The sequence below is a fragment of the Xiphophorus couchianus genome, chromosome 6 (assembly GCF_001444195.1).
Source record: "Xiphophorus couchianus chromosome 6, X_couchianus-1.0, whole genome shotgun sequence".
NCBI lineage: Eukaryota > Metazoa > Chordata > Actinopteri > Cyprinodontiformes > Poeciliidae > Xiphophorus > Xiphophorus couchianus.
In genome coordinates, this window is record NC_040233.1 from 7,144,818 (window position 1) to 7,168,426 (window position 23,609).

Genomic DNA, 23,609 nt, shown 5'->3' on the forward strand with positions numbered 1-23,609 from the left:
AAAAACAACCAATAAAATGCGATTTTACAAAACCAAAATCAGACTCTTTTTAAATATATATTTTACTCTAATATTACTGCCATTTTAATAGAGAATCCAGTATTTTTACCTCCATTTCCATTCATGCGAAATTTCAACCACCAACAACTGAGAAGCACGCTGAAATGTTTACGGCCAGGCTCATTGATGTACTCGGAAATATGAAGCTAATGAACGTTATCTGAAACCTTATAACGGAGACGTAAAATAAGTAATTAGCTAGATATAACATTTTTAATAGCTAAACACGATTTATTGGGTAGTTTCCTGTGTTAAGGGAACTCCCATGTAGCAGTTGTTAAGTTTAAGCGAAACGTTTTAGTAACAAAGTTTAGAGAAAACATGTCATCTTCGATAGTAGTTCCTGTAATTGATGTCCATAGTAACAATTTCAAAGAACTATGGCCAGCCATGGTGGTTGCAATTAAAACATCATCCTTCATTGCGATTGACACGGTAAGTGTTGCTCTGATCTGAGTGTGCTTTCTAATCATGTGTGTGTGGCTCAGTTGGAAGAAACTACAACCTCTGTTTTGCTGCAGGAGCTGAGTGGTCTGGGAAACAGAAAGTCCCTGTTGGCTGAGTGAGTGTACATTTTTTATATCAGAAAATAATAACAATAACCCCCTCATATGTTAGTTTGTGATCAGAGTTGTTTCTCTGACTCCTTCCTTATATGTTACAGATCAATAGAGGACAGATACAAGGCAATATGTCACGCGGCTCGCTCTCGCTCCATCCTTTCTTTGGGAATTGCGTGTTACAAGAAGCTGGACCAAAAGGTACCACATATACTGGATATTATGTATTATCAAGTAAATGCTTAAACTATGTACTGTGTGTGTGTGTGTGTGTGTGCATTTCTTTTTCCATTTTGTCATGCTAAAAAACAAACAACAGACAAACAGGAAGTACTGCATAATTGTAAACTGAAAGACAAATGCCACAAGTTTTCCTACAACTTACCATCTAATAATAGGTGAGACATGCAATTGGTCATCGATTGGAATTTTATCCGGAATTCCAGACTCTATCCTCACTGAAGGATACCAAAGGATGTTTCTATGTCCTGCATTTAGTGGCATCAGAATAAAGGGGGGGCTTATTACAAATGCAGGCCTCATTTTTCCAGATTTTTATCTGGGGAAAAAAAATCCACTTTTCATTTATATACACATTTTTGTCCATCAGTCACATAAATCCAAATAAATTAAATTATTGTTTGTGGTTGCATAGGTACAAGATGTGCAAAAAGGTCAGGAGTAAGATTAATTTAGGAAGTTCGTTGACGTAAGAAGCGTTTTTCTCCGTCAGCCTCCAGACTCCTACCTGGTCCAGGTGTACAACCTCACCTTGCTGTGTTCAGAGGAGTACATCATAGAGCCGCAGTCGGTCCAGTTTCTGGTGCAGCACGGGTTTGACTTTAACAAGCAGTACGGCAGTGGGATCCCGTACTGCAAGGGCAACAATAAGGTGAGAATGCCTTGGTGTCGGTGTCCCTGCTCCATCCGAACCGAACAGCCAATTGGCCCTCCTCGGCTCCTCCTGTGATTACTTTGACTCCGTTTTCCCTTAAGTGTTCTGTTGCACGTTTTCATGTCTGCAAGGGAGGTTCAGACGACCGTGGGGTCCACATCCGAACTTTGTTTACTGAGCTGCTGCGAGCCAGGAAGGCCCTGGTGCTACACAACGGCCTCATCGACATGGCCTTCCTCTACCAGGTACCAGAGAGCACTGCTTTGACTCATTTAAGCTCCAGAACCATGAGGCGGCGTATGGGACTGAAGAGAATGAGTCGTGATTAATTGGTTATTGAAATAAACGCCAAGTAATTTAGTACTCAAATTATCGTTGGCTGGAGTATGCAAACTCAAAAAAAGGCCGTTTGCTGAAAAAACAACACATTCAGTGCAGGAATGAAGTCAAAACTGTACAAAAATATACACATTTTGCATTTTAGATGACAAATCTGCTTCGTCTGTAAATATTTTGTACCCAGAACTCCTCAAGTAGTTGTGGTTTTAGTTTCACCTGGTTCAAATTCAGTACAATTCTACTATTAAGCACCTTCTGTGGTCCAATTATTAATTGGTTAATTGAAAAAAAAAAAAACATAGTCAACAGATCAGCAATAATGCTGATGTGAAGTGAAGCAAATGAGGTTATTTAAATATTTATGTAGCTGCAGATACATTCTTTGCTATATTATTGCATTTTAGGCAATACAATTTTATTTTCTTATTTTTAGAAACTCTTAAGTTTATTTGCATTTTTCTAACATATTTTTAATATTGTATAAAATAAGCCTAAGTGGCTAAATCCACTTACGCGATTAATCGTCAGAATAATTAATTGCTAAAATAATTAGCTGCAGCTCCTGGTATCATCTCCAAATATTTTTGTCACTGTTGACAAACAGTTGGTTTCAACATCCATCCATTTTCTGTTCACCCTTGTCCCTAATGGGGTCGGGAGGGTTGCTGGTGCCTATCTCCAGCTACGTTCCGGGCGAGAGGCGGGGTACACCCCGGACAGGTCGCCAGTCTGTCGCAGGGCAACACAGAGACATACAGGACAAACAACCATGCACACACACACACTCACACCTAGGGAGAATTTTAGAGAAACCAATTGACCTGACAGTCATGTTTTTGGACTGTGGGAGGAAGCCGGAGTACCCGGAGAGAACCCACGCATGCACAGGGAGAACATGCAAACTCCATGCAGAAAGACCCCGGCCGGGAATCGAACCCAGGACCTTCTTGCTGCAAGGCAACAGTGCTACCAACTGCGCCACTGTGCAGCCTTGGTTTCAACAGTTGGTTCTAAATGTATTAGATATTAATGAGACTAATTGTTTTCTTTCTGGTGGGATTTTTTCGGAAGAGTTTTTATGCCCACCTCCCCGAGCGGCTGGCCACCTTCACAGCCGACCTGTCGGAGATGTTTCCTGCTGGGATTTACGACACCAAATACGTGACTGAATTTGAGCTGCGGCTGACCGCCTCATATCTGGAGTACGCCTACAAGAAATGGTAAGCATACCAGCACACAAAGCAACTCAGTGACATGGCGATCCTTATATCGGCGACACTGTCTGCTTTTGAAGACGTCCAGTAAAACAGTAGACCTGAATGTTTGTTTTTCTTTTTCCATATATCACCAGCAAGCTGGAAAACAGCCGCAGTGTCACTTCTGGCTCAGCTGGACCTCACGTCCACCTGGAATTTTGCCAGTACGCTGGTGACTTGTCCACCTACGTCGACTACAGACAATGTCCGGCCGTAACATCCATAGAGGGACACACGGATGTCTGCCAGCGCTTCTCAGTAAGTTTCACTGACGCTCAGCAACCTTTTAAGTTGAAGAATGTTCCAGTTTTACAAAAAATATAGTAATCGAGTTTTTTTTTGTTTTTTTTTTACATTTTATTGCTAAGTTTTGTGTTTTATATTGAGGTTTTATATATATAGTAGACGAAAGCATAATGTGTACCTGTGAAATGGAAGGAAGACAATATGTTTTTTTCCTCCCTTTATTGTGGAAATCTAAAAAAAATCTAAAAAGTGTGGCATGCATACAAACAAAACATACATACAAAACACTGCCTGTGCTACAAAATACAAAAACAACAAGCAATACCTGGAACTTTATGTTAAGACACGCTCCATCCAATCTTAGTGAGTTTAAACCATTTCATAAGAGGCAATATTTTCACTTTATTTATTTGCTAAACTGAACAGAGATAGTATAAGTGTGTAAAACTTCAGCCGTGTATGTACTTTTCCAAATACAATAAAGTTTTTGTTATTTTCTACTTATTTTATTCCTGAATGTTTTTGAAACATATTAGGGTTTTACATTAGATTTTATTTTGTAAAACAAGCTTTCAGTTCCTACTAATGTGAATGTTGCATGACTTTATCTAAGTGTACATCTTCTACCTTTTAATTAAATCAAACAAACCCAACGCCTCCACAGTATTTGTTTATATTTTTTGCTTGTGTTTTTCAGGCTTTCGGCTGGTGTCCAAACGGCACCAAGTGCCCGTTGTCCCACGACACAGACCTGATCATCCTGCAGGATGAGAAATGCAAAGATGAAAAAAGGAAAAAGCGGAAGAGACGCAGGGAAAAAAAAGGGGCATCGGATATAGCCGAGGACTGCTCCACCTTCGACGGCACCCCGAAGGATAAAATACCAAACATGGAAGCGGACGAGGAAGAAGCAGCCGGCGACCAAATGGAGGCGCACGAAAAATCACGCACCGATGGAAACTCTCGCATGGACGACGGGTGGGACACGAAAACCGACGATGAAGAAGAAAACGGAGTCGGTGAAGAAACGAACCCCGGAGACTCTGCGGCGAGCGCCGGAGAAGGCACCGGCGTCCGTTCTGCAGAGTCCAACGCCGAGGCAAAGAAGAAGGCGGACGCGGGATCACACCGGGCGGGCTTTGACGCCCACATGACGGGATACATCTTCGCCTACTCGTGCGCGCTCCTGAAGAAGGAGGCGGAGCCTGGGCCGGTAGGAGCCGACGCCGAGTCGGAAGAGTCCTGGCTCCCCGTCTGCGTCAATAAGATCTATCTCAGCGGCAAGGCAGCGCCCCTCAATGTGGTGAAAAGCACCTTCGCCAAGTCATCCAAGGCCCACGTTCAGAAGATGGAGATGGTGTGGGGGCAGAAGATGTAGCTCAGTTTCTTTATAATGTCATTTTATCTCACACAAGATGAGGTTAATAGTATTCGTTTTATTATCTTGGCAGCTGCTGGTTGGATTAGTGTGAAAATTTGAGGAACTATCTGAGACTGGTCGGTCCTACGAGTCTTATCGAGCCCGGGTCAATCGTTAATAAATTCATGTTAACGAAGAATATGATAGATGACATCGTTTTGACCAGCAATTTTCTTTAAGCAGTTACAATTCTTTAAAAAATAGATCAAAAAAATGGATCAGCAGTCAGTGTTTTATTCTCCTCCTCTGTTCATCGAATTAAAAACATTGCCTTTTTCAATCAAATGAATTTTCTTAAATTTATGTGCCAACCCATTTAATTATCCGACATTTCGCTGGAAATGAGTTGTTTGGCATCCACAGTTGCCACAATGTAGATTTGTTGCCTCTCATTTCTCTTGGTGATTAAAACCTTATGAACACCCCAAAATCTGTTATTGTGGTCTCAGTTTGTCCAAAAGACTTATATGAATTGTCCAGAATAAAATAAAGAAAATATAAGGTGGCGTGTAATCTTACATAGCAGTTTGTATCCATTTCAAAATCCAAAGGAGCTGTGAATATTTAGGAGCGTTTTCGACCGTCGTCCACTCGGGGGCGATAAACCAAAGACAGATCGCTGCTCATGCTGTAAAACCAAAAGAAGAAGAGGTTGTCCTGTCGGTAGGAAGGGTTCAGTTGTAACACTGTCTATGGTCGATGTAGTGAATCAACCTGTTCGTAGTGTCTTTTTTTATTATTATTTTAAAGAAAATACTTAATTTTGTCCATGTTAGCCTACTTTCAGTCGCTTACAACGTCTAAATGAGAGAACGTTAGCCCGCCGGAGAGCTTTTAGAAATGGCTGCCGACGATATTGACTATAATATTGTATTTCCGGATGCGGGCACATCAGGTGAGTAATTACCTGTCATAGTTACAGATGCACAGTCCTCCTTGCATGTAACCCATACAGTAGCTCCGTCCAGCAGAGCCGCTGTGTGTGTGGTACCGTTACTGCTGGTGCAGCTCGCTGTGCTAGTGTTAAAGCTCTGTGTTGTGTGTGTGTGTGTGTGTGTGTGTGTGTCGTCCTGTTTTCAGAGAGACACTGGCAGGGGACAAAGGAGCCAGTTGTGATCCTGTTGGGCTGGGCTGGGTGCAAGGACAAACACCTCTCCAAATACAGCTCCATCTACAATGACAAGGTCAGGTCAACGAGATTAGAAAAGCCATAGCAGACTGTGGAATATTCCAGTCAAAATTCTATAAGGAAGTGTAATTCTTTTTCACTATCAATTGCACAATGACTGCAGAACAGCAGTCATTGTGCAGGAGATTGAGTTTCCACGGCAAATATAATTCTTACGTGCCAGTTACAGTGTCGGTATGTAATTTGAACCCACACTGCGGAAGTTCACCTGGAAACCTTCTCTCTCTCTCTGACTGCTGAGCATTGATTTTTTTATAACCTCTTTGTTTTGTTGACAAAATGGTGGCGACACTGATGCTACGGCCTTAAATTTTTATCACAATATCTGGGCGTGCTATTGTGATAACAATTCAAGTGACGATAACTGTTCATTACTTGTTTTTCAGGTAACTGTATGGCTGTGACTGCATGACACAGCAATTGTAGCACCACAAACACTGCTCTTGAAAAACAAACTCATTTGTTGTTACGGAACTCGACAACAATGAATCCAAATTCTCATCACGATAAGAAATGTAAATAATAAACGATGCGATAAATGCCCACCTCTTGGTACAGGCTGTACCGCGAGCACATGCATGATGTAGCAAGTTTCAAGTTGTAGATGTTGAAACAGTTCTGCAAAAAATCAAAAAACAAATTAGAACTTGATAATCATCTCAGTAAAACACACCAAGCACATCATTTGGTGTTTCATGACCACATACCTGATAATTGGCCAATCCAGTCTTCTCTCATAATTTTCTCATAGATCTTCCATGTGTCCAGGCAGTGTGGGAATGAGTAATTCATAGAAACGCATTTAAAGTAGAATTTGACAATAAGGAGGAAAAACCACACAATAAATAGAAGTTAGTCCACTAAAAAGTTACCTTCTGTGATGCCACCAGAGGCATATGTGTATAGAAGTTTATATAGGGGTGTACAGGTGGGCGATATGGACTAAGGCAGGGGTGTCAAAGTCAAATGGACGGAGGGCCAAATAAAAAATTTAGCTACAAGCCGAGGGCCGGACTGATCGAATGTTCATTGAAATTTTTTTAAATGACGCATATAGTCTAGTGAACCTAATTGAACCTACTGAAAACCTAACAAATATATTCCAATATGATCAGATAAATAAAGCAACATTTTCTTATGGCTCTGTCAGTAATCTTTAATTTTCAACAGACACAACTGAAATATTTTTAAAATATAATTGGATTGAAATACAATAAAATAAAGTGCAAAAATCTATTAATCAAAAACAGCACTTTCATCAAGGAGAAGTAACATACAGTGAAAACAAATATTAAACTTTAACTTTTAAACTTGAACTGAGTAAAAACTCTAAATATGTGATTGCACAGTAATGTTCACTTGTTTGAGGTTGAGGGTGATACTTGGTGGTGTCCCATCTTTTCCACAAGTTCATCAATGTTCGGGGTAAGGCTCTGAGCTGAGGAAATCCTCAGAATTGAGTGAAGGTGTTCAGCAGTAAGTTGACTTCTGTGTGATGTTTTGTTCAGGTTCATCAAAGAAAACAGTTGTTCACACAGGTATGTGCTGCCAAACATAGACAACGTTTGAGCAGCCTGGATGCGCAGCTACACGTGTCGCCGGCGACACATCTAAATTTGCAGTACCGTAATTCCGCCACACGTAGCGCTAAGTGGAAAAGTTCCAACGGTTTCTGAAAGGGGAGACGTTGCACTTTCCAGCAAGTATCGGGTTAATACTGTAACTTCGCAGCTGCAGCTGCAGAGTGTGTAATTAATCCGGGGGGCACTCCTTTAATAGATGGTATATTTCGGCAATAACTTGGTGGATATTGAAAGTTCCGGTTGTTATGGATACATGGGTAAGTACATCATCTCACAGAACATTTAAAGAACTACTTACAGTTCAAATAAGGAAGGTATTTTTTTTTTCAGACGGGGTGCCGGCTTACTGCGGTCTGCGGGCCGGTTCTAATAATAAATCAAGATCATTCCAGGGGCCGTAAAAAACCTTCTCGCGGGCCGGATGTGGCCCGCGGGCCTTGACTCTGACATATGTGGACTAAGGGTTTTATCACAATATCTTGTGGTACTATTGCAATAACGATACAAGTGAGGATATGTATATGTTACGTTTTTGTAGGTATTTATGAACGTGAGTGCATGGCACAATTACAAATACTGTTCTTGAAAATCATATGCATTTGTAATGCATTTCTTTAGGACACTAATCACATAAAGAAGTGTGGTTTGTGTCACCGAATTGCACACAAGAATTTAATAACATTTTCAGATTTATTGATACAACTTTCATGAACAAACAGGAGAAAATCGGTGAAAAATATCAATCCAGACAGTTTTTAAGGGTTTTTACACATTAATAGAAATGTATCGTAACAACAATAAATCAACAACATATAATAAGAAATTTATCACGATAAATGATGAACGATACGATAAATTCCCACCCGTATTGGGGAGAATAGAATTTAACTTTATCAAAGAATTTTACAGCAAAATTCTAACACTTAATAGAAAATTGTCCAGAATGTGTTGATCAGTAGGAGACAAACTATATCCAGAGTTCGCTTGATTTGTTTTTACTGAAATATCTGGTGGCTTGTAGCTTTAAAATCGCTGCGACGTCAAAGGAAACTGCCAACTGTCTGCTTTATTCTACTTTCGGCTTCTCCCTCAGGGATGCGTCACCATCCGCTACACCGCACCCCTGAAGACCGTCTTCATCTCCGAAACGTTTGGCTACAAGGAGCTGAGCGGCACCGCGCTCAAGCTGCTGGAGGTCCTCTACGACTACGAGGTGGAGAACAGCCCCGTCTTCTTCCACGTCTTCAGCAACGGCGGCTTCATGCTCTACCGGTACATCGTGGAGCTGCTGCACAGCGACAAGCAGTTCAGCTCGCTGCGCGTGCTCGGGGCGGTGGTGGACAGCGCGCCTGGCAGCGGAAACGTCCGAGGCGCCCTGCGCGCGCTCACCGCCACCCTGGGTCCCCGGATAAGCCCCGTTTTAAAGTATGTCCTCCTGGCGCTTTTCGCGGTGAGCGTCTTCCTCCTGCGGATCGTGCTGTACCCGGTGACGAAGTTCATCCACAAGAACCACTACGACGCCGTGCGAGAGCGGCCGCCCGCCTGGCCCCACTTCCTGCTGTACTCCGGAGCGGACCAGGTGATCAGGCACAGGGACATCGAGCTTTTCGCGGAGACCGTGGTAAAGAAGGGCGTCGCCGTGCACAGCTGCGACTTCGCCTCCAGTGCCCACGTCTGCCACTTCCGTGATTTTCCCGAGCAGTACTCGCGCAAGTGCCGTGACTTCCTGGTGGCTTGCATGAAGGACTCCAAAGGACCCGAAACGAAAAAGAGACAACACGTTCAGAGTCAGTGAAGCTTTGCTCTCTCCAGAGTTTGAAGATAATATGACTACTAAGCCTTTTTTTATTTACTTTCTGTGGTTTGAAAAATCCAAGAAACTGTAAAGCTTTCTTCTCATGACTTCTGCTACATTTCAATTTAATGTCCCACGGCACTGTAAGGGAAAGTTCCACTTGTCTAAATTAGTTTATTTTAATAAGATAAACTCATTTAAACTACCGTATTTTCCGCACTATAAGGCGCACCTAAAACCCTTCAATTTTCTCAAAAGCCCAGAGTGCGCCTTATAATCCGGTGCGCCTTATATATGGACCAACATTGAGCCACAACAGGTGTCGCAACTACGGTAAGCAGCCGCCGACTTCATTTTCCCCCGTAGAAGAAGAAGCGCGCAGTGCACGCTGGGTTTTGTGTAAAGACCCCAAAATGGCTCCTATTAAGAGACACGCTTACGACGCAGAGTTTAAGCTCAAGGCGATCAGTCACGCAGTAGAACATGGGAATAGAGCAGCAGCGAGAGAATTTAACATGAACCAATCAATGGTGCGGAAGTGGAGGAAGCAACAAGATGACCTGCGTCACGTAAAGAAGACTAAACAGAGTTTCCGAGGGAACAAAGCGAGATGGTTACAGTTGGAGGACAAACTCGAACAGAGAGCAGCAAGTAGAAGTGTCAGTACAATCACTATTCGAATGAAGGCAACAGCGCTAGCACGCGAAGTTAACATCAATGAATTTAGAGGCGGTCCTTCTTGGTGCTTTTGGTTTATGAAAAGACGTAATCTCTCCATCCGCACACGAACAAATACCACGTCACTTTACCTCGGGGAAAATAATAAAACAGATGTTTATTCATTTTGGGAATGAACGGAGTTTTCAGAACGTTGGTTTGTAATCTATTAACAAAGTTTGACTGACCTATTTGACTATTTTGTTGACATTCCCTTTAACGCAGCTCCATCTAATGGATGCATAACGTAACCCCAGCCTCTACTGTAGCGTCTGTTCTATGCACCTTATAATGCGGTGCGCCTTATATATGAAAAAAGTTTTAAAGTAGGCCATTCATTGAAGGTGCGCCTTATAATGTGGTGCGCTTATAGTGCGGAAAATACGGTAGTTGAAATATGCCAGTATGACATTCCCACAGTAGGAGAACCTTAGAAATGTCACAGTATTTATCCACACACAAGCACAAAAGAACCATGCATAACATTTCGTAATTGCTTTTACTTAAAATATTGTAATAAAATTAATTTTATAGATTCAAAAAGTGAAATTTATATCTGGATTGGCGTATCAGATTTTATGATATATATTGCGATACTTATAAAAATTCCGACAAAAACTAAAGCTTAAAGTCAGTCGTTGTCGTTGCAGATACTTCTATTGCACACAGTTAATAGTGCTCTAAATGTAACACATACACATTATAACATAAGCCACATTAGCTGTAGTAAGCAGGCCAACTGTATTGCTAATCGCCACGCGATAATCGTATTCAAACATATTTTCAAATGCATATTTATGGATGCTTTACTGGAACCAACAGGGAAAGTTGGAGATAGGGTTTTTCACACTATTTAACACAGGGATCTATTTCAGCCATTTGTTTCTGCTAGTTTAGATGACAGGCACGAAGCTATTGAAAGGACTTCGGCCCCACCACACTTTTTTTTCTTCCACTCGATTTTCCATTAGCTTGCTAGGATACAGCACAGCGTGAGCAGGCAGCTTCTTTAACAATGGCTTTTTGCGGCTTGCCCTGCTTGTGGATGGAGTCGATAACCTAAACCTGTCAAGTCGTCGCTCATAAATGGCATTTCAGTATTTTTCTCTCACTGGTTGTGAAATGTAAAAATCTTTTGAGAGACTAATAAGTTTTGGTTTATTAAAGTTGCGGAGAATTGTCATCAAAGTGACCAGAAATAACCACTTGAGACATATCCCTCTGTGTAGAAATGAATCTTTATAATTAATGAGGTTCATTTTCTTTTTCAATGACTGAAAATCTCTTTCTAGCGATAATTTAAATTACGGAGATGCACCTGTTCTGTTAAGTTTTGTACCACATAAACACTTTTTTTTTTTTTTTTCTTCTCAGATTAGTTGCCACAAGCATTGAGATACTTGCTTGTGGCAACTGAAAAAAAAAAACAACCTAAAATCTTCTAGGATAATTTATTGCTGTGAAATGTGATGCATTGTACATTAATAGTCGCCGGGCAGTCTGACACAGATCTGACTGCCTGCTCTGTTTTGTCTATTTATGAAACGTAATTTATGATTTCCTACTAAAATAAGGGTGCTTTTTAAAGAAGGTGTCGCGTATCTTCAGTGATTCATGTGAGTCCGTCCTTTAGAGTTGTCGCTGCCTTACAGAATTTGTGTCCAAATCAAGTGAAGTCGACCTAATGTGTGATGCAGATAAATTTAGTCCAAGGACGAAGCCTAGTGACGATGAATGTATGTGTGAAGCACAACCGATATGTTCACTTTTTAACTGATGTGCCTTCAATAAACCAGAATGCTCACAGTAAAAAGTCTCCTACCTTTTTTCACAAGATGTTTACTTTATTAGGGTCAAAATCAGCAGCAGAAATGGCCTAGTTAGCCCGAACAATTGGTTCAAACACAGATATAGGAAAATTATTCTAATCATGATAAATCAGGAGTTATAAACCATCTCATCTATGGATATATAAATAAAGCAACTGTATGTAAATGTAGCCTTTTACAATGGGGGCGCTCTGAATGTAGTTTGCCCAGGGCATCAAACATGCTAGGGCTGCCCCCTGTAAATGAAATTGACATTGAGAATAATGTAAATTTGACATTCTTTCTGGTGTAGCACAAAAAAAGGGATAACGAAAAATAGAGAAAAGACTTTCGAGTTCTTCTCACTTTGAAGATGCAGCCTAGGAAGATTTGAGCGAGGAAGTATGCAACATGTCTTCTGTAGTTCGCGCCTATCAAGTTGGGAATGTTTTGTTTACAGAAGCTCTGAACATTAAGAAAATATGCATTTAAAACCTACCTATCTATAAAATAAAACCTTGGTTATTGAGTCAGTTTAACAACCTGTAAAATCCTAACACATGGAAAGAAGTTTGAATTCCATCAAAGTAAAACTACAGGTCAGATTCGAGAAGGCGCTTCTGTTGTTTGAAGATATTTGTCGCTTTGTATGTGGCTCCCTCTGGTGGACATGTGTCAAAATTTCTATTTTAAAATCCCTGCAAGTGTTTTTTTTGCTTGGTCTCACTCACTACCTGGCAATGTAAACTAAATGACTCAGATGTTTATTTTATTATTATTTTTTTTTCATGTAAAATTAAATCTGATCATGACGAGTTCATGGCAAGTTTTGTTTGTTTTCCAGACTTGCCTCTTTTCCTCCCTTGCCGAACAAAAAGCGCATCACTTGAATCCAGCCACTTCACCTGCTCTGCTTTCATGAGACACAGAGAGGACTGTTCGAGTTGTGTGTGTGTGTGTGTGTGTGTGTGTATGTGTGTGTCTATGGAACAACCCAGTGGCGATGGCTGCTGAATGTCTGTGTCTGTCAGATTTGACATTTGGAGGAGTAAGCAGGTTGGCATTTGCCTCCGCTCCAGATCTGGCACTGGTACTTCATGTATCATGAGGAGCAGCTCGGAGGGGCGAAAGAAGAAAGAGGAAAGTTTACATATCGGCACAGACAGATGAACATCGCTTTCTGAACTGCACATTAGACGAACTGCAGTCCTTTGGTGATGTATGTGTATGAGGCCTCAAAATCCTTTCAGCACTAAATCCTCATAACTACACAAGAAGGTATCATTTCTTATCTAAACGTTTAGCAATATAAATACACATTTTTTTCAAGTGGAAGTGCACGGATATAACCCACAGTTCTCACTGTACGACGTCACACTGGGTGGAGTTGTGATGGATTGATTCGCAATGTTTTGCCAGCAGTTTGGGCTAAATGATGTACGGTTTGATTTGTTTGATGTAACCAGATGCAACCAGCAGGGGGAGTCTACCGCTAGCGCTACCCATAATGAGGAGCACCGGAACTTCCTCTCCCCCTGCCGGAGCTGAAGGAACATGTCTGACTCTTTTATTAAAATATTCCCCTTCTTCAGGTATGTGTCAATAAACACACATGTACGGTTGTACGCTAGTTTCCTAACTGCTGAAAAGCTTGTGAGTATGTTTCTTGTAAGTATATTTACACACTCCATTGTTAGCGTCGTTGTTAGCTACCATACCGTTGTTTCATGTTTGGGATCGTTGTGTATGTTTGCAAGCTAACTCGGCTAATAAGACGCGCTTGAGCAGAAGGAACCCGTCTGACTCTTCTTCAGGGCTTTTACAAAGTCATGTAAAATTTCACCACTTTGGGAGTGAAATTAAACATGCACACACAAATTTGCATATCCCATCAAACAAAAACCTTTAGGTACGCCACAAATTTGCTCTCCAAAATATAAGCAATATAATTGCAAATTTCAGCTTTGAGGGAGCAGTTTTTAACTGCCAAACATAACAAATTTGACTGAAACCTATGCACATGTTCCTTTCTTGAAAGTATTTTTTAGCTAATTGCAGTAAATAAATAATAAAAAAAGATTTTGCATCCGCCATAGGGTTCGCCCACACCTTTTTCAGCACTCAAAGACGTAGATCCACCTGAAGAGGGCAGCATTGGCTCACAGTTTCCACAGTTCAGGTTCTAGGCGAGGCCTCAGCTTCACATCAGGACGATTAAGGCCATGTTCAGACATTATTTATGTCTCTTTAAGGGACAGAAAAATTATGACCGTTTGGACTGCTTTACAATATTAGAAAGTGCCAGTGCTTTACTGGTTGCCAACAAGACTTTTGCGATTATATCCATCTTTCCTATCTTCAAGGTATTCCTATTGTGCAAATAATTTGACTTTACAGGGATTACAGGGGAGAAAAAAAACCTTGTCGCCATTTCAAGTTAAAACAAAGTATTTTTAGGTGCAGGCTGCAGAGAAGATGAGGGAGAACAAAGAATAGATCGGTTTGTGCGGCCGAGATCGTCATACGCCTCCCTCTCCCCTTTAGAAACCCACTGAAAGAAGAAATTACACCATGGAAGTTAATGAAGTCTCACAAGTTGATGAGGGGAAAATTGTGGCGAGGAGGGGTCAGCGCTTTCTCTTTAGCCTTTCCCTCTTCTGCGGAAAATGGCTGCGGTCAAGATCCATACTTTTAGAGGACGCCCGGCTCTCCGGCGCAGAGATGGAGTGAGAGGGATGAGGGGGAGAGCACCAAGATTAATGGCATTAAGTGGTAGCACTTGGCAATGTGGTAACATATCGTCTGTGTTCTCAATTTGGGGCTGATGGTTTCATAGACCTTGGCTGTGCACGGCGACTTTTAGCTGTGATTTAGTGGATTCGAATAATCCGCGTGGCTTTTCATCATCACAAGACCCGCGAGCCTCCACACAAAGACGAGCCCTATCAGGAGCCGCATTTATCAGAAAATATGATCAACATCTTTCAAACAGTTAAATCTTCCCTCGCTGCACTTCTTTATGGTTATCGTGCTGCTGAGCAAAAACTGAACTTTGTCCCGGAATTTTATTTATTCCCCTCTACCATTTTCCCTTTAGGCTAATGTCACTGCAAATTGAAGTGAAATGTTTTTTGGTATGTACAGGTTGACATTTTTAGAGTCTACCATGTGAATCCCGTTTCTAGATCATTGAAAACGGATGTGCATTTTATCTGACGGGAACATGCGTTGCGTAGAGGTAGACGTGCACTCAGAGATATGATCTAACGGATAATCTCCGCGCCTGCCTCTCTGGTGATTTGGACTGGTTCCGTATAATGCTTGACATTTTGATTTTACGTCTGACACACTTTGATTTATGCGAACAAAGTACAAGTGATGCAGTCTCCTCTCTGTACAATCTGGTTTCCTGTAAAAACAGGAAGCCATTTTCGTTGGCGCCCTGGCAAAGATGCAGGAAAAGCCTTTTTATTTTTATTTTTTTTACCCCGAGTAATATCTTTACAACAAACATAACTTATGCATTTAAGTTTTAAGCACTTGCCTGGATGAGTTCCCATATTAATTAGGTCACCACACACAGTTATAATAAACTCCAAAGCTCACCATTGGACAAGTGTAACAAAAAGTGGTCTGTTAGCATCACTCTTTATATTTCCTCCTATACGCACCATATGGGCAGTTGCCCAGGGCAACATTAGGAAGGAGGCTGCATGAGCAGAAGACTAAAATACATTCTTGGTCAATCAGTTCTTGAACAAGTTTTCTATTCCTTTATGTCTGTACAGTCAACGGAGACAGTGTTGTGGTGAGTAGGCTCCCTCCACTAGCAGAATACGAAGACTAGGTTATGTGCTTCATACAGAACTACACTGCATTTTCTCCCAATCCATAATCTAGAATGTTTTCCTACAATTTGATTGGTTGTGGGCTAATTCAATAGTTATAGCTAGTTGGACACTACATGGGACCTTGCTGTTTGTTAGAAAGGCTTACCAGTCCAACCTTCAAAATCAGTAAAGCTGCAACAAACACTCCAGCTTGGTTTAGTATGACGCAAAGGATAGATATGTATAATTACACTTCTTTGATCTTGTTTCGCTTACAAAGTTACTGCCAGGAAACTCGTTGGAGTTTATGATGCTATGAATTGTTAAAGTTCTCAGGACATTTAAGCAAAAAAATATGGAGGCCTTGCCATGAAGTTGTGAATAGTCCACCATTGGATCAGCAGGAAATCGACACAAAATACCTCACCCGAACAACTATCAACCTTCTTCAATCACATTAGCCCCTATACTCTCTATATTATATGGAATGAGATGAAGAGAGAGCAAAAAGATGGACGATCTAGAGATATTATGAAAAGAGTTTTGTCAAAGATCCCTCTTCAACCTTATGAAAAGTCTTAGAAGAAGCCTAAGTCATGTCCTGTTTCATGATTTCATATCGTCAAAAGTGATAGTGTCTTCTTTGTGGGAGTTTGTAAAGAAAGTAAAATGACAGCATTGGAAGAGAATAAAGCAACTTTTTAACTTTTTTTTCTAAATGCTTTAATGGTTATGCCACTGCAAAGAAAGATTCATTCATTTTAAGGCTTTTTACAAGGTTGCTTGAACTATGTGATTGTGTGATATTAAAAAAGCCACAACACTTCTTATACCTTGCAGTTTAAAAAAAAAAAAAAAAATCTGTAGACAACTTAAAAAAAAACAATCGTTTCTGACAGTACAGCCAACATAAAAACCCCCCACAATATATAGCCTACTCAAACCTGCATTGGTTTGAGTAGGCTAGAATATGTATATTGTGGAATATACATATTCCACATGTATAAGTTGTTTTGTAAAAAAAAAAAACCAACAAAAAAATAAATCCCACAGATTTAGTTTAACCAAATAAACTCCACTTCTCATCTCATGATCTGACTGGAATGTTAAGATCCATGTCCTAACCGGTCACAACAACGGCAGTGACTTCAGGCTATTTTTCCAACCTTTGGTTTTTGTAATAATCAGTCATTGTACTCTTCTCATACCAACAGCCAGGTGTGCCCCGCCGTCTTTTACACGGGGTCACACGCTGCGCCGAAGCCTCGCTTTCCTCCCCGCGCTTCGCAGGACCAGCCTTGTGATCAAGTCGAGCGGAGAGCCGACGAGAAGTCACTCAAGTCAACCTCTCTTGCCTCTAATGAGCAAAGTGTCCGGCGGAGGCCACATCCGAGACAGCGTGCAGTCTCTCCCCAACACACACGCTAAAGTAAGTGGGTCCCGAGTGAACCACAAACACCTTCAGTGGGGATGAAAGCGGAGGATTTCAAGCAAACTCCAATCTGCCTTTGAGTAACTTTAAAAGGTCTCACAGTGTTTGGATTGAAGATTGAAGGGAAAACTGATGTGTGTGTGTCTGTGTGTGTACGGTTTGAGAAAGGAATTGGCTTGTCCGACCAGACGGGGAGCCGCCATCAAAATCTCCCCTGGTCTATCTCAGTCCCTCAGCCCTCTACTTAAGACCAAAAGCAGCGAAAAAAGCGATGGGATGTTAGATAACAAGAGGGGAAAAAAAAAAGACAAGGAGACACTGAGAATGGAAGATGGAAAGTGAGAGGAACAGCAGTGTGGAAGCCCCCTCAGCATGTACGCTGCCTCTCTCCCATCGTGTGGTGCGGCAGGACCAACCCTTCGCAGCCTATTCAAAGCGAGTGTGTGGTAGCTCAGGAGATTGGGTGTGTGTGTTTCTTCACAGATGTCCTTGAACAGAACCCCCTCGGCTCTGCGGATCCCTGCTGCCACTGGAGAACATTTGACAAGCAGCAGGCTCTTGTTAGAGCGCTGTCAAATTAAAGGTGTATGTGTAAGGCTGAGGGGGTGTGTGTGTGTGTGTGTGCACCTTTCAGAGGCTCTATTCAGAGCCCTGTCAAATTAAAACTACCAAACAAACTGTGCGTGTCACACAGACAGGCCAGGTCCTGCCTGTGATGGCAGCGGTAGGCTCAGGGCTGCTTTGTCTGTGTTCATGTGTGTGCATAAGTGTAAGAAAAAAAAAGAAGACTTTTCAGCAGGCTTCCTAGTTTTTAAATATATATATATATATATATATATATATATATGCATCCTTCACTTGTTTGCAAAAAAACAAATACATACATTATTGTGGAGGCGGAATCTGAAGGGTTTTTGTGTTAAAGTAAAACACACGTGCACACAAAGTCGACCTCGGCGAACTGAAGGCTCCCTGTGGAAAATGTCGCCTTATTGCACAGCAGACATGGCGGCGCTTTTTCAAACGCGAGCAATCTGTTACTTTGCACGACTGAAAACAAATATGTTCGATTAATGCGAGTCTTTTTGCTTTAATTCAGAAACTAATGAAAAAAACCCCCAAAACACAACGCAGGATAGATGCGATGTACATCAAATGATGAATGAAGATTAAAATACCAGCGTCCACAGCGGGCAGGGGGGGCCCCGACACAGATATATATGCAGGCACTCTTTATCTACGGAGTCTGCATCATTTATAGGATGTCCAGCTGTGTGTGGGGTGTGTGCAGGGGCCTTTCACGGTGTCAGTGTCTGCAGTGGCTAAATATCAGCAAAAGGCAAATATTTCAAGTCGTTTGTGTTAGCCGTTTATCGTCTACGCTTTTGGGTTTTGTAGCTGCCACTCATTGGGGTTAAGACGTCACATTAACAATAATTTATTTCATTTCATGTTTAGCTGTATGGTGCTTTGCAAATGTGTCCACACACCCTCCACGTTCCCCCTTTTTGTCATGTTACAGCAATTCACTTAATAGACTTATTGGGATTTTTTGAGATCGAAATAGCGGACAGTTGTGAAGAGGAGGGAAGAAGATACGAGTTTAACTGTCTTTTAATAATGGGAGTCTAATTAATACTTTGTTGAATAACCTTTTGATCCAATTACAGACAAGTATTTGTTGTGTTGGACTCAGATTTGCCCAGATTGAACAGAAAATATTTGTAATATAAATATCAAAATATCAATTTAGCGTAAACAGAGTAAAGTTAAAACACACATTTGTTAGAAATTGCAACCTGACAAAACGTGGAAAAGCTCAAGGGACATGATTACTTTTGCGAGGCACTTGTTTTATTCTCGTCTTTGCCTCTTTTCTGACAGAGATGTCATTTACACATGACTCCATTTAGCCTCACAATGATATAATCTTGATTATAAAAGGCTAGGAGAGGCTGCGTGGTGCTTTTCACCTCAGATGAGTCAAATAAATTGTATTGACAGGTGGCAGGCGGGTTCAGGCGATTTAGACATTTTGACAGAGGAACTGCACGGCTCGCATCGGGAGACGTATGATTAGCTCATTTCATCCGGAAGCAGGTGGTGACAACATGCCAGCTCCAGTCGAGATGTTTCAGACTTGTACATTTTTTACATCAGTGTCAGCTCTTAAAGGTGCCAATAAGATGCCAGTGGACGCTTCATTGTGTTGGTTCTGATCCATCAGGCAACAGACAGAGAATTAACTAAAGGCAACATGAAGGGACTTTAGTTTTAGTGTGGTGGCGTCTTTGTTCTTTGATAAAAGACTATGATGCATGACTGAGATTTTTGATCCAGGTATAGACGTTCTGTTCATGTTCTGATGGCGCGGTGAATCTTCAGCTCTCATTCTTATTGACGGACATTTTCAATATTAATACTGTGCTACATTAACCATCTTCTTAATATTGCCTCTTGCAAATCCCCAACAGTGTTAAACTGAATGTATGCATGATATAAAAAAAGCAAAACATCACTTTTTTCATGATGCTTTCACTGAGAGGTTGTGTTTATTTGTGTTCTGATCTGATTTGAGGTAATTAGTAGACCTTAGTTTAGTATCTTAGCAGTTCGGTTGACTTTTTTCCCCCTCCCTTTTCGATTGTGTTTTCGAGTTTCCTTGTCACTGTTGGGTTGGCATCTTGATTTATTCTTGTGTTCAGTTTCAAGTTTGGAAAATTTTATGGTTTCTGTGTCTATTTCTCTTACTACTTGGTCTTTTTGACATTCAGTTTCCCTCAGCTCTTAGAGCCTTACTTCTTGCGTCTGCACTGCGTCAGTTAATCATCCGCACCTGGTTCTTGCTTATGCAATCATTCCAAAATGAATAAATCCTCTTACCTTTTCTTTTATCTTTGTCGAATCCATTCAGCCAAGCTCCTAGTGACCTTGGTTTTTCTTTTTTTGTTTGAGGTGTTTTTAATTGTCTGTAGTATCCCACATCACCAATTCAAGACATGAAATAAGCACTTCGTAGGTTTCAAGGAGTTACTCTGCACAGATCTTCAATCAGTATTCTCAATTTTAGAAGTCAGAATAGGTAGAAACCAGACATGAGCTAGATCTGGTTTCTGGAGGTGTGTAAATAAGGGTAATATTACAAAGCCTGGAGGTCTACATCAGTATTACCAGCCCATTCCTAATGTATACTTTTCCAAACTAACATTCCTGCATTTCCAGAGGATGGCAGAAAAATGCACGTGCAACTTTTCCCTCCATTTACAAAATGTTATGATTTACACAGTCGCTGGAAGACTAATAACTGTAGAAGTTTTTTTTTCTTCCATTTCTCTTATCTTGTTGCAGGGAAACCGATTCATCTTAAAGAGTGATGAGGGGAGGTTGCTCTCTATGCAAAACGCATTAAAGCCAAATGAGGAGTCTATTAGTCAAATCTGCCTGATAATCCGTTTGCTAAAGGACCCTGGCTGCTAACTAAGTAGATTAAGATATGTCACTGCCACGGCGACCACCGTCGCAATCCTACACCTTTTTGAGTTTTTGCTCTCAAAGAAATGCGTGCGCCCACAGATTTAAAATACAACACAACAGAGGTTACTATGCGTTTTGTTCACACACGTGGAAAAAAAAAAAGAAAGTGTTGATCAATTACCTCTCCCGCACTGAAACAAACCACCGCAGAAGTGCACACGCATAGTTCACACCCCGGGCACTTATCTGCATACAGTGTCTCCTCGCCGGATTCACTTCATAGAATTAATTCTCTCCACTCCGCCCACTCTGTTGTGCACGTCTGAGAAGAATGCACTGGGGATCCATGAGGAGAGCGTGTTTGTATGAACGCGGACAATTCATCACGGCTTCATTAACATTCGAGGTGTTGCCTCCCTCTCACCGGCACGCGCTCCGCTGCGATGGCCCTGCAGTGATAATTACAAATAATTTATTCCTATTGGTTAATTAACCAATATCCTTTTGCACACAAGTCCTAAAAAAGAAAATGCGGAAGACATTTTGCGTAAGTACGCACACCCAAATTCACCGCTCCTGCTGTGATTGCTTCAACTTTGTTTTGTGCCACTGGAGCTGCAGGGTTTTTTTTTTGTTCATCCTCTAAAGTTGGTCTCTATGATGATCCTGTTCATGAAAAAAATTCATAAGTGTGCAGCCAGAGTGTGTCCACCGAGTGTCAGGATATGAAAAAGTTTTGGACTCCATCCAAAATTATTAGTGGCCATTTAAATTCTGATAATTTCTTAAATCTAAAAACTCCGAAGAGGTGCAGCCAGGCTGAAAGATCAGAGGCTAATTAGACCAAATGCTTAGAGCAAGGTCACCAAAAGCAAGGAAAAGCTGACTTATATTTATATACTTGTAGTTTCTTGTGGGAAACCCATAAAAAAATAATTAAAAAAACCAAACAAATCTATTGGGTAACAGAAAAGATTCTAAAGCGGCATCTCTGAGCACACACCTGGGAACTGCTTGAAAAATCTCTGTAAGTATATAAGAGCAAATGCTGCGATGTTGCGGAGAACGCCTTCAGAAATGTTCATTACTGTAAAGCAGCTGTAGAAATCGCGTTAAATACATTCTGCTTTCACAGCACTGGAGTGAAGTTATACACATTTACCATGGGGTTACATGTTTGTTTGTTGTTTTGCACTTCTCTTTTCCACGATGAGTCAATGTGCAACATCAAAGATTTGAGAAGTTTGAATTGATTTTATATTTTGTCAAAACTAGGAAGTCATAAATGAGTCCAAAATTGATACATAAATCTTTGCTTAATGTCCATGCTGCTTTTCACTCACACATCATTCCATTCATAGTTTTCGTTGGCATTCTGGATGGATATTTGCCCGTTGTTCTTTGCAAATTTGTAGGAAGGTATTTACATTTTTCTAAGTGTAGGGACATTCTGGAAGCTTAAATACCACTTTCTTTATTCATCCCAAAACTACTTTGAATTTGTTTTAGCCTGTTGACACCAGCCCCTTGTTTTTGGTTTGCTTTGTACAGAGAGGTTCTGGACCCTGGACTGTTGAAAAACGATTGCTTCCTGCAGGGGTGGACTCTGTTGAAGTCTTAAATTGCTAACCTTTGTCTTTCACTTATGTAGTGTGCCTACAATTCTACAATTTGACTTTGTGTATAACTTCTCCTTCTGTTCATTGAACAGATTAAATTGAAATTCTACCGGACAAATCCTCTTTGATGGGAGGCAGCCCAGATGGAGCACTGAAGAGAGATTAGAATCAAGGGGAATTGCATAGGAAAGGCGATGGCCAGGCTGGATCTGCTTGGGATCAGTCTGTTTTTGGAAACCATTTCCATTTCTCCACAATCATCTTCTTGTCTTGAGGTTAGACCTCCTCCTTCAGTGTTCCATCGACCTCAGAGAATTATCCAGTAAAACCAGGATTATGCTTGACACAAGTTTGTAAAGTTTTCCTCCCCCTAAACATACACTGCTCAAAAAAATAAAGGGAACACTTAAACAACACAATATAACTCCAAGTAAATCAAACTTCTGTGAAATCAAACTGTCCACTTAGGAAGCAACACTGATTGACAATCAATTTCACCTGCTGCTGTGCAAATGGAATAGACGACAGGTGGAAATTATTGGCAATTAGCAAGACACACTCAATAAAGGAGTGGTTCTGCAGTTGGGATCACAGACCACTTCTCAGTATCTATGCTGTCTGGCTGATGTTTTGGTCAGTTTTGAATGTTGGTGGTACTTTCACACTCGTGGTAGCATGAGACGGACTCCACAACCCACACAAGTGGCTCAGGTAGTGCAGCTCATCCAGGATGGCACATCAATGCGAGCTGTGGCAAGAAGGTTTGCTGTGTCTGTCAGCGTAGTGTCCAGAGGCTGGAGGCGCTACCAGGAGACAGGCCAGTACACCAGGAGACGTGGAGGAGGCCATAGGAGGGCAACAACCCAGCAGCAGGACCGCTACCTCCGCCTTTGTGCAAGAAGGAACAGGAGGAGCACTGCCAGAGCCCTGCAAAATGACCTCCAGCAGGCCACAAATGTGCATGTGTCTGCACAAACGGTTAGAAACCGACTCCATGAGGATGGTATGAGGGCCCGACGTCCACAGATGGGGGTTGTGCTCACAGCCCAACACCGTGCAGGACGCTTGGCATTTGCCAGAGAACACCAGGATTGGCAAATTCGCCACTGGCGCCTTGTGCTCTTCACAGATGAAAGCAGGTTCACACTGAGCACATGTGACAGACGTGACAGAGTCTGGAGACGCCGTGAAGAGCGGTCTGCTGCCTGCAACATCCTTCAGCATGACCGGTTTGGCAGTGGGTCAGTAATGGTGTGGGGTGGCATTTCTTTGGAGGGCCGCACAGCCCTCCATGTGCTCACCAAAGGTAGCCTGACTGCCATTAGGTACCGAGATGAGATCCTCAGACCCCTTGTGAGACCATTTGCTGGTGCGGTTGGCCCTGGG

At 41.6% G+C, this 23,609-nt stretch overlaps 2 protein-coding genes across 2 annotated transcripts; both read left to right on the top strand.

Annotated features, from left to right (window-relative positions):
* Positions 1 to 154: 154 nt before the first annotated feature.
* toe1 (target of EGR1, exonuclease) lies at positions 155 to 5,202 on the top strand. The gene is made up of 8 exons (XM_028020833.1): positions 155 to 495; positions 582 to 622; positions 725 to 821; positions 1,354 to 1,512; positions 1,647 to 1,760; positions 2,926 to 3,074; positions 3,206 to 3,368; positions 4,054 to 5,202. The coding sequence occupies exons 1-8, from the start codon at positions 382 to 384 to the stop codon at positions 4,732 to 4,734; spliced, it is 1,518 nt and encodes a 505-aa protein (XP_027876634.1). The 5' UTR covers positions 155 to 381; the 3' UTR covers positions 4,735 to 5,202.
* Positions 5,203 to 5,391: 189 nt separating this feature from the next.
* tmem53 (transmembrane protein 53) lies at positions 5,392 to 9,621 on the top strand. The gene is made up of 3 exons (XM_028020838.1): positions 5,392 to 5,671; positions 5,857 to 5,960; positions 8,642 to 9,621. The coding sequence occupies exons 1-3, from the start codon at positions 5,617 to 5,619 to the stop codon at positions 9,341 to 9,343; spliced, it is 861 nt and encodes a 286-aa protein (XP_027876639.1). The 5' UTR covers positions 5,392 to 5,616; the 3' UTR covers positions 9,344 to 9,621.
* Positions 9,622 to 23,609: the final 13,988 nt, after the last annotated feature.

Excerpts from the sequence above, each read along its gene's own strand:
- tmem53 (XM_028020838.1), top strand. The coding sequence starts at position 5,617 with ATGGCTGCCGACGATATTGACTATAATATTGTATTTCCGGATGCGGGC. Across the intron at positions 5,672-5,856 it reads TCCGGATGCGGGCACATCAG|AGAGACACTGGCAGGGGACA; the intron begins GTGAGTAATTAC and ends TCCTGTTTTCAG. Across the intron at positions 5,961-8,641 it reads GCTCCATCTACAATGACAAG|GGATGCGTCACCATCCGCTA; the intron begins GTCAGGTCAACG and ends CTTCTCCCTCAG.
- toe1 (XM_028020833.1), top strand. The coding sequence starts at position 382 with ATGTCATCTTCGATAGTAGTTCCTGTAATTGATGTCCATAGTAACAAT. Across the intron at positions 496-581 it reads CCTTCATTGCGATTGACACG|GAGCTGAGTGGTCTGGGAAA; the intron begins GTAAGTGTTGCT and ends GTTTTGCTGCAG. Across the intron at positions 623-724 it reads AGAAAGTCCCTGTTGGCTGA|ATCAATAGAGGACAGATACA; the intron begins GTGAGTGTACAT and ends TATATGTTACAG.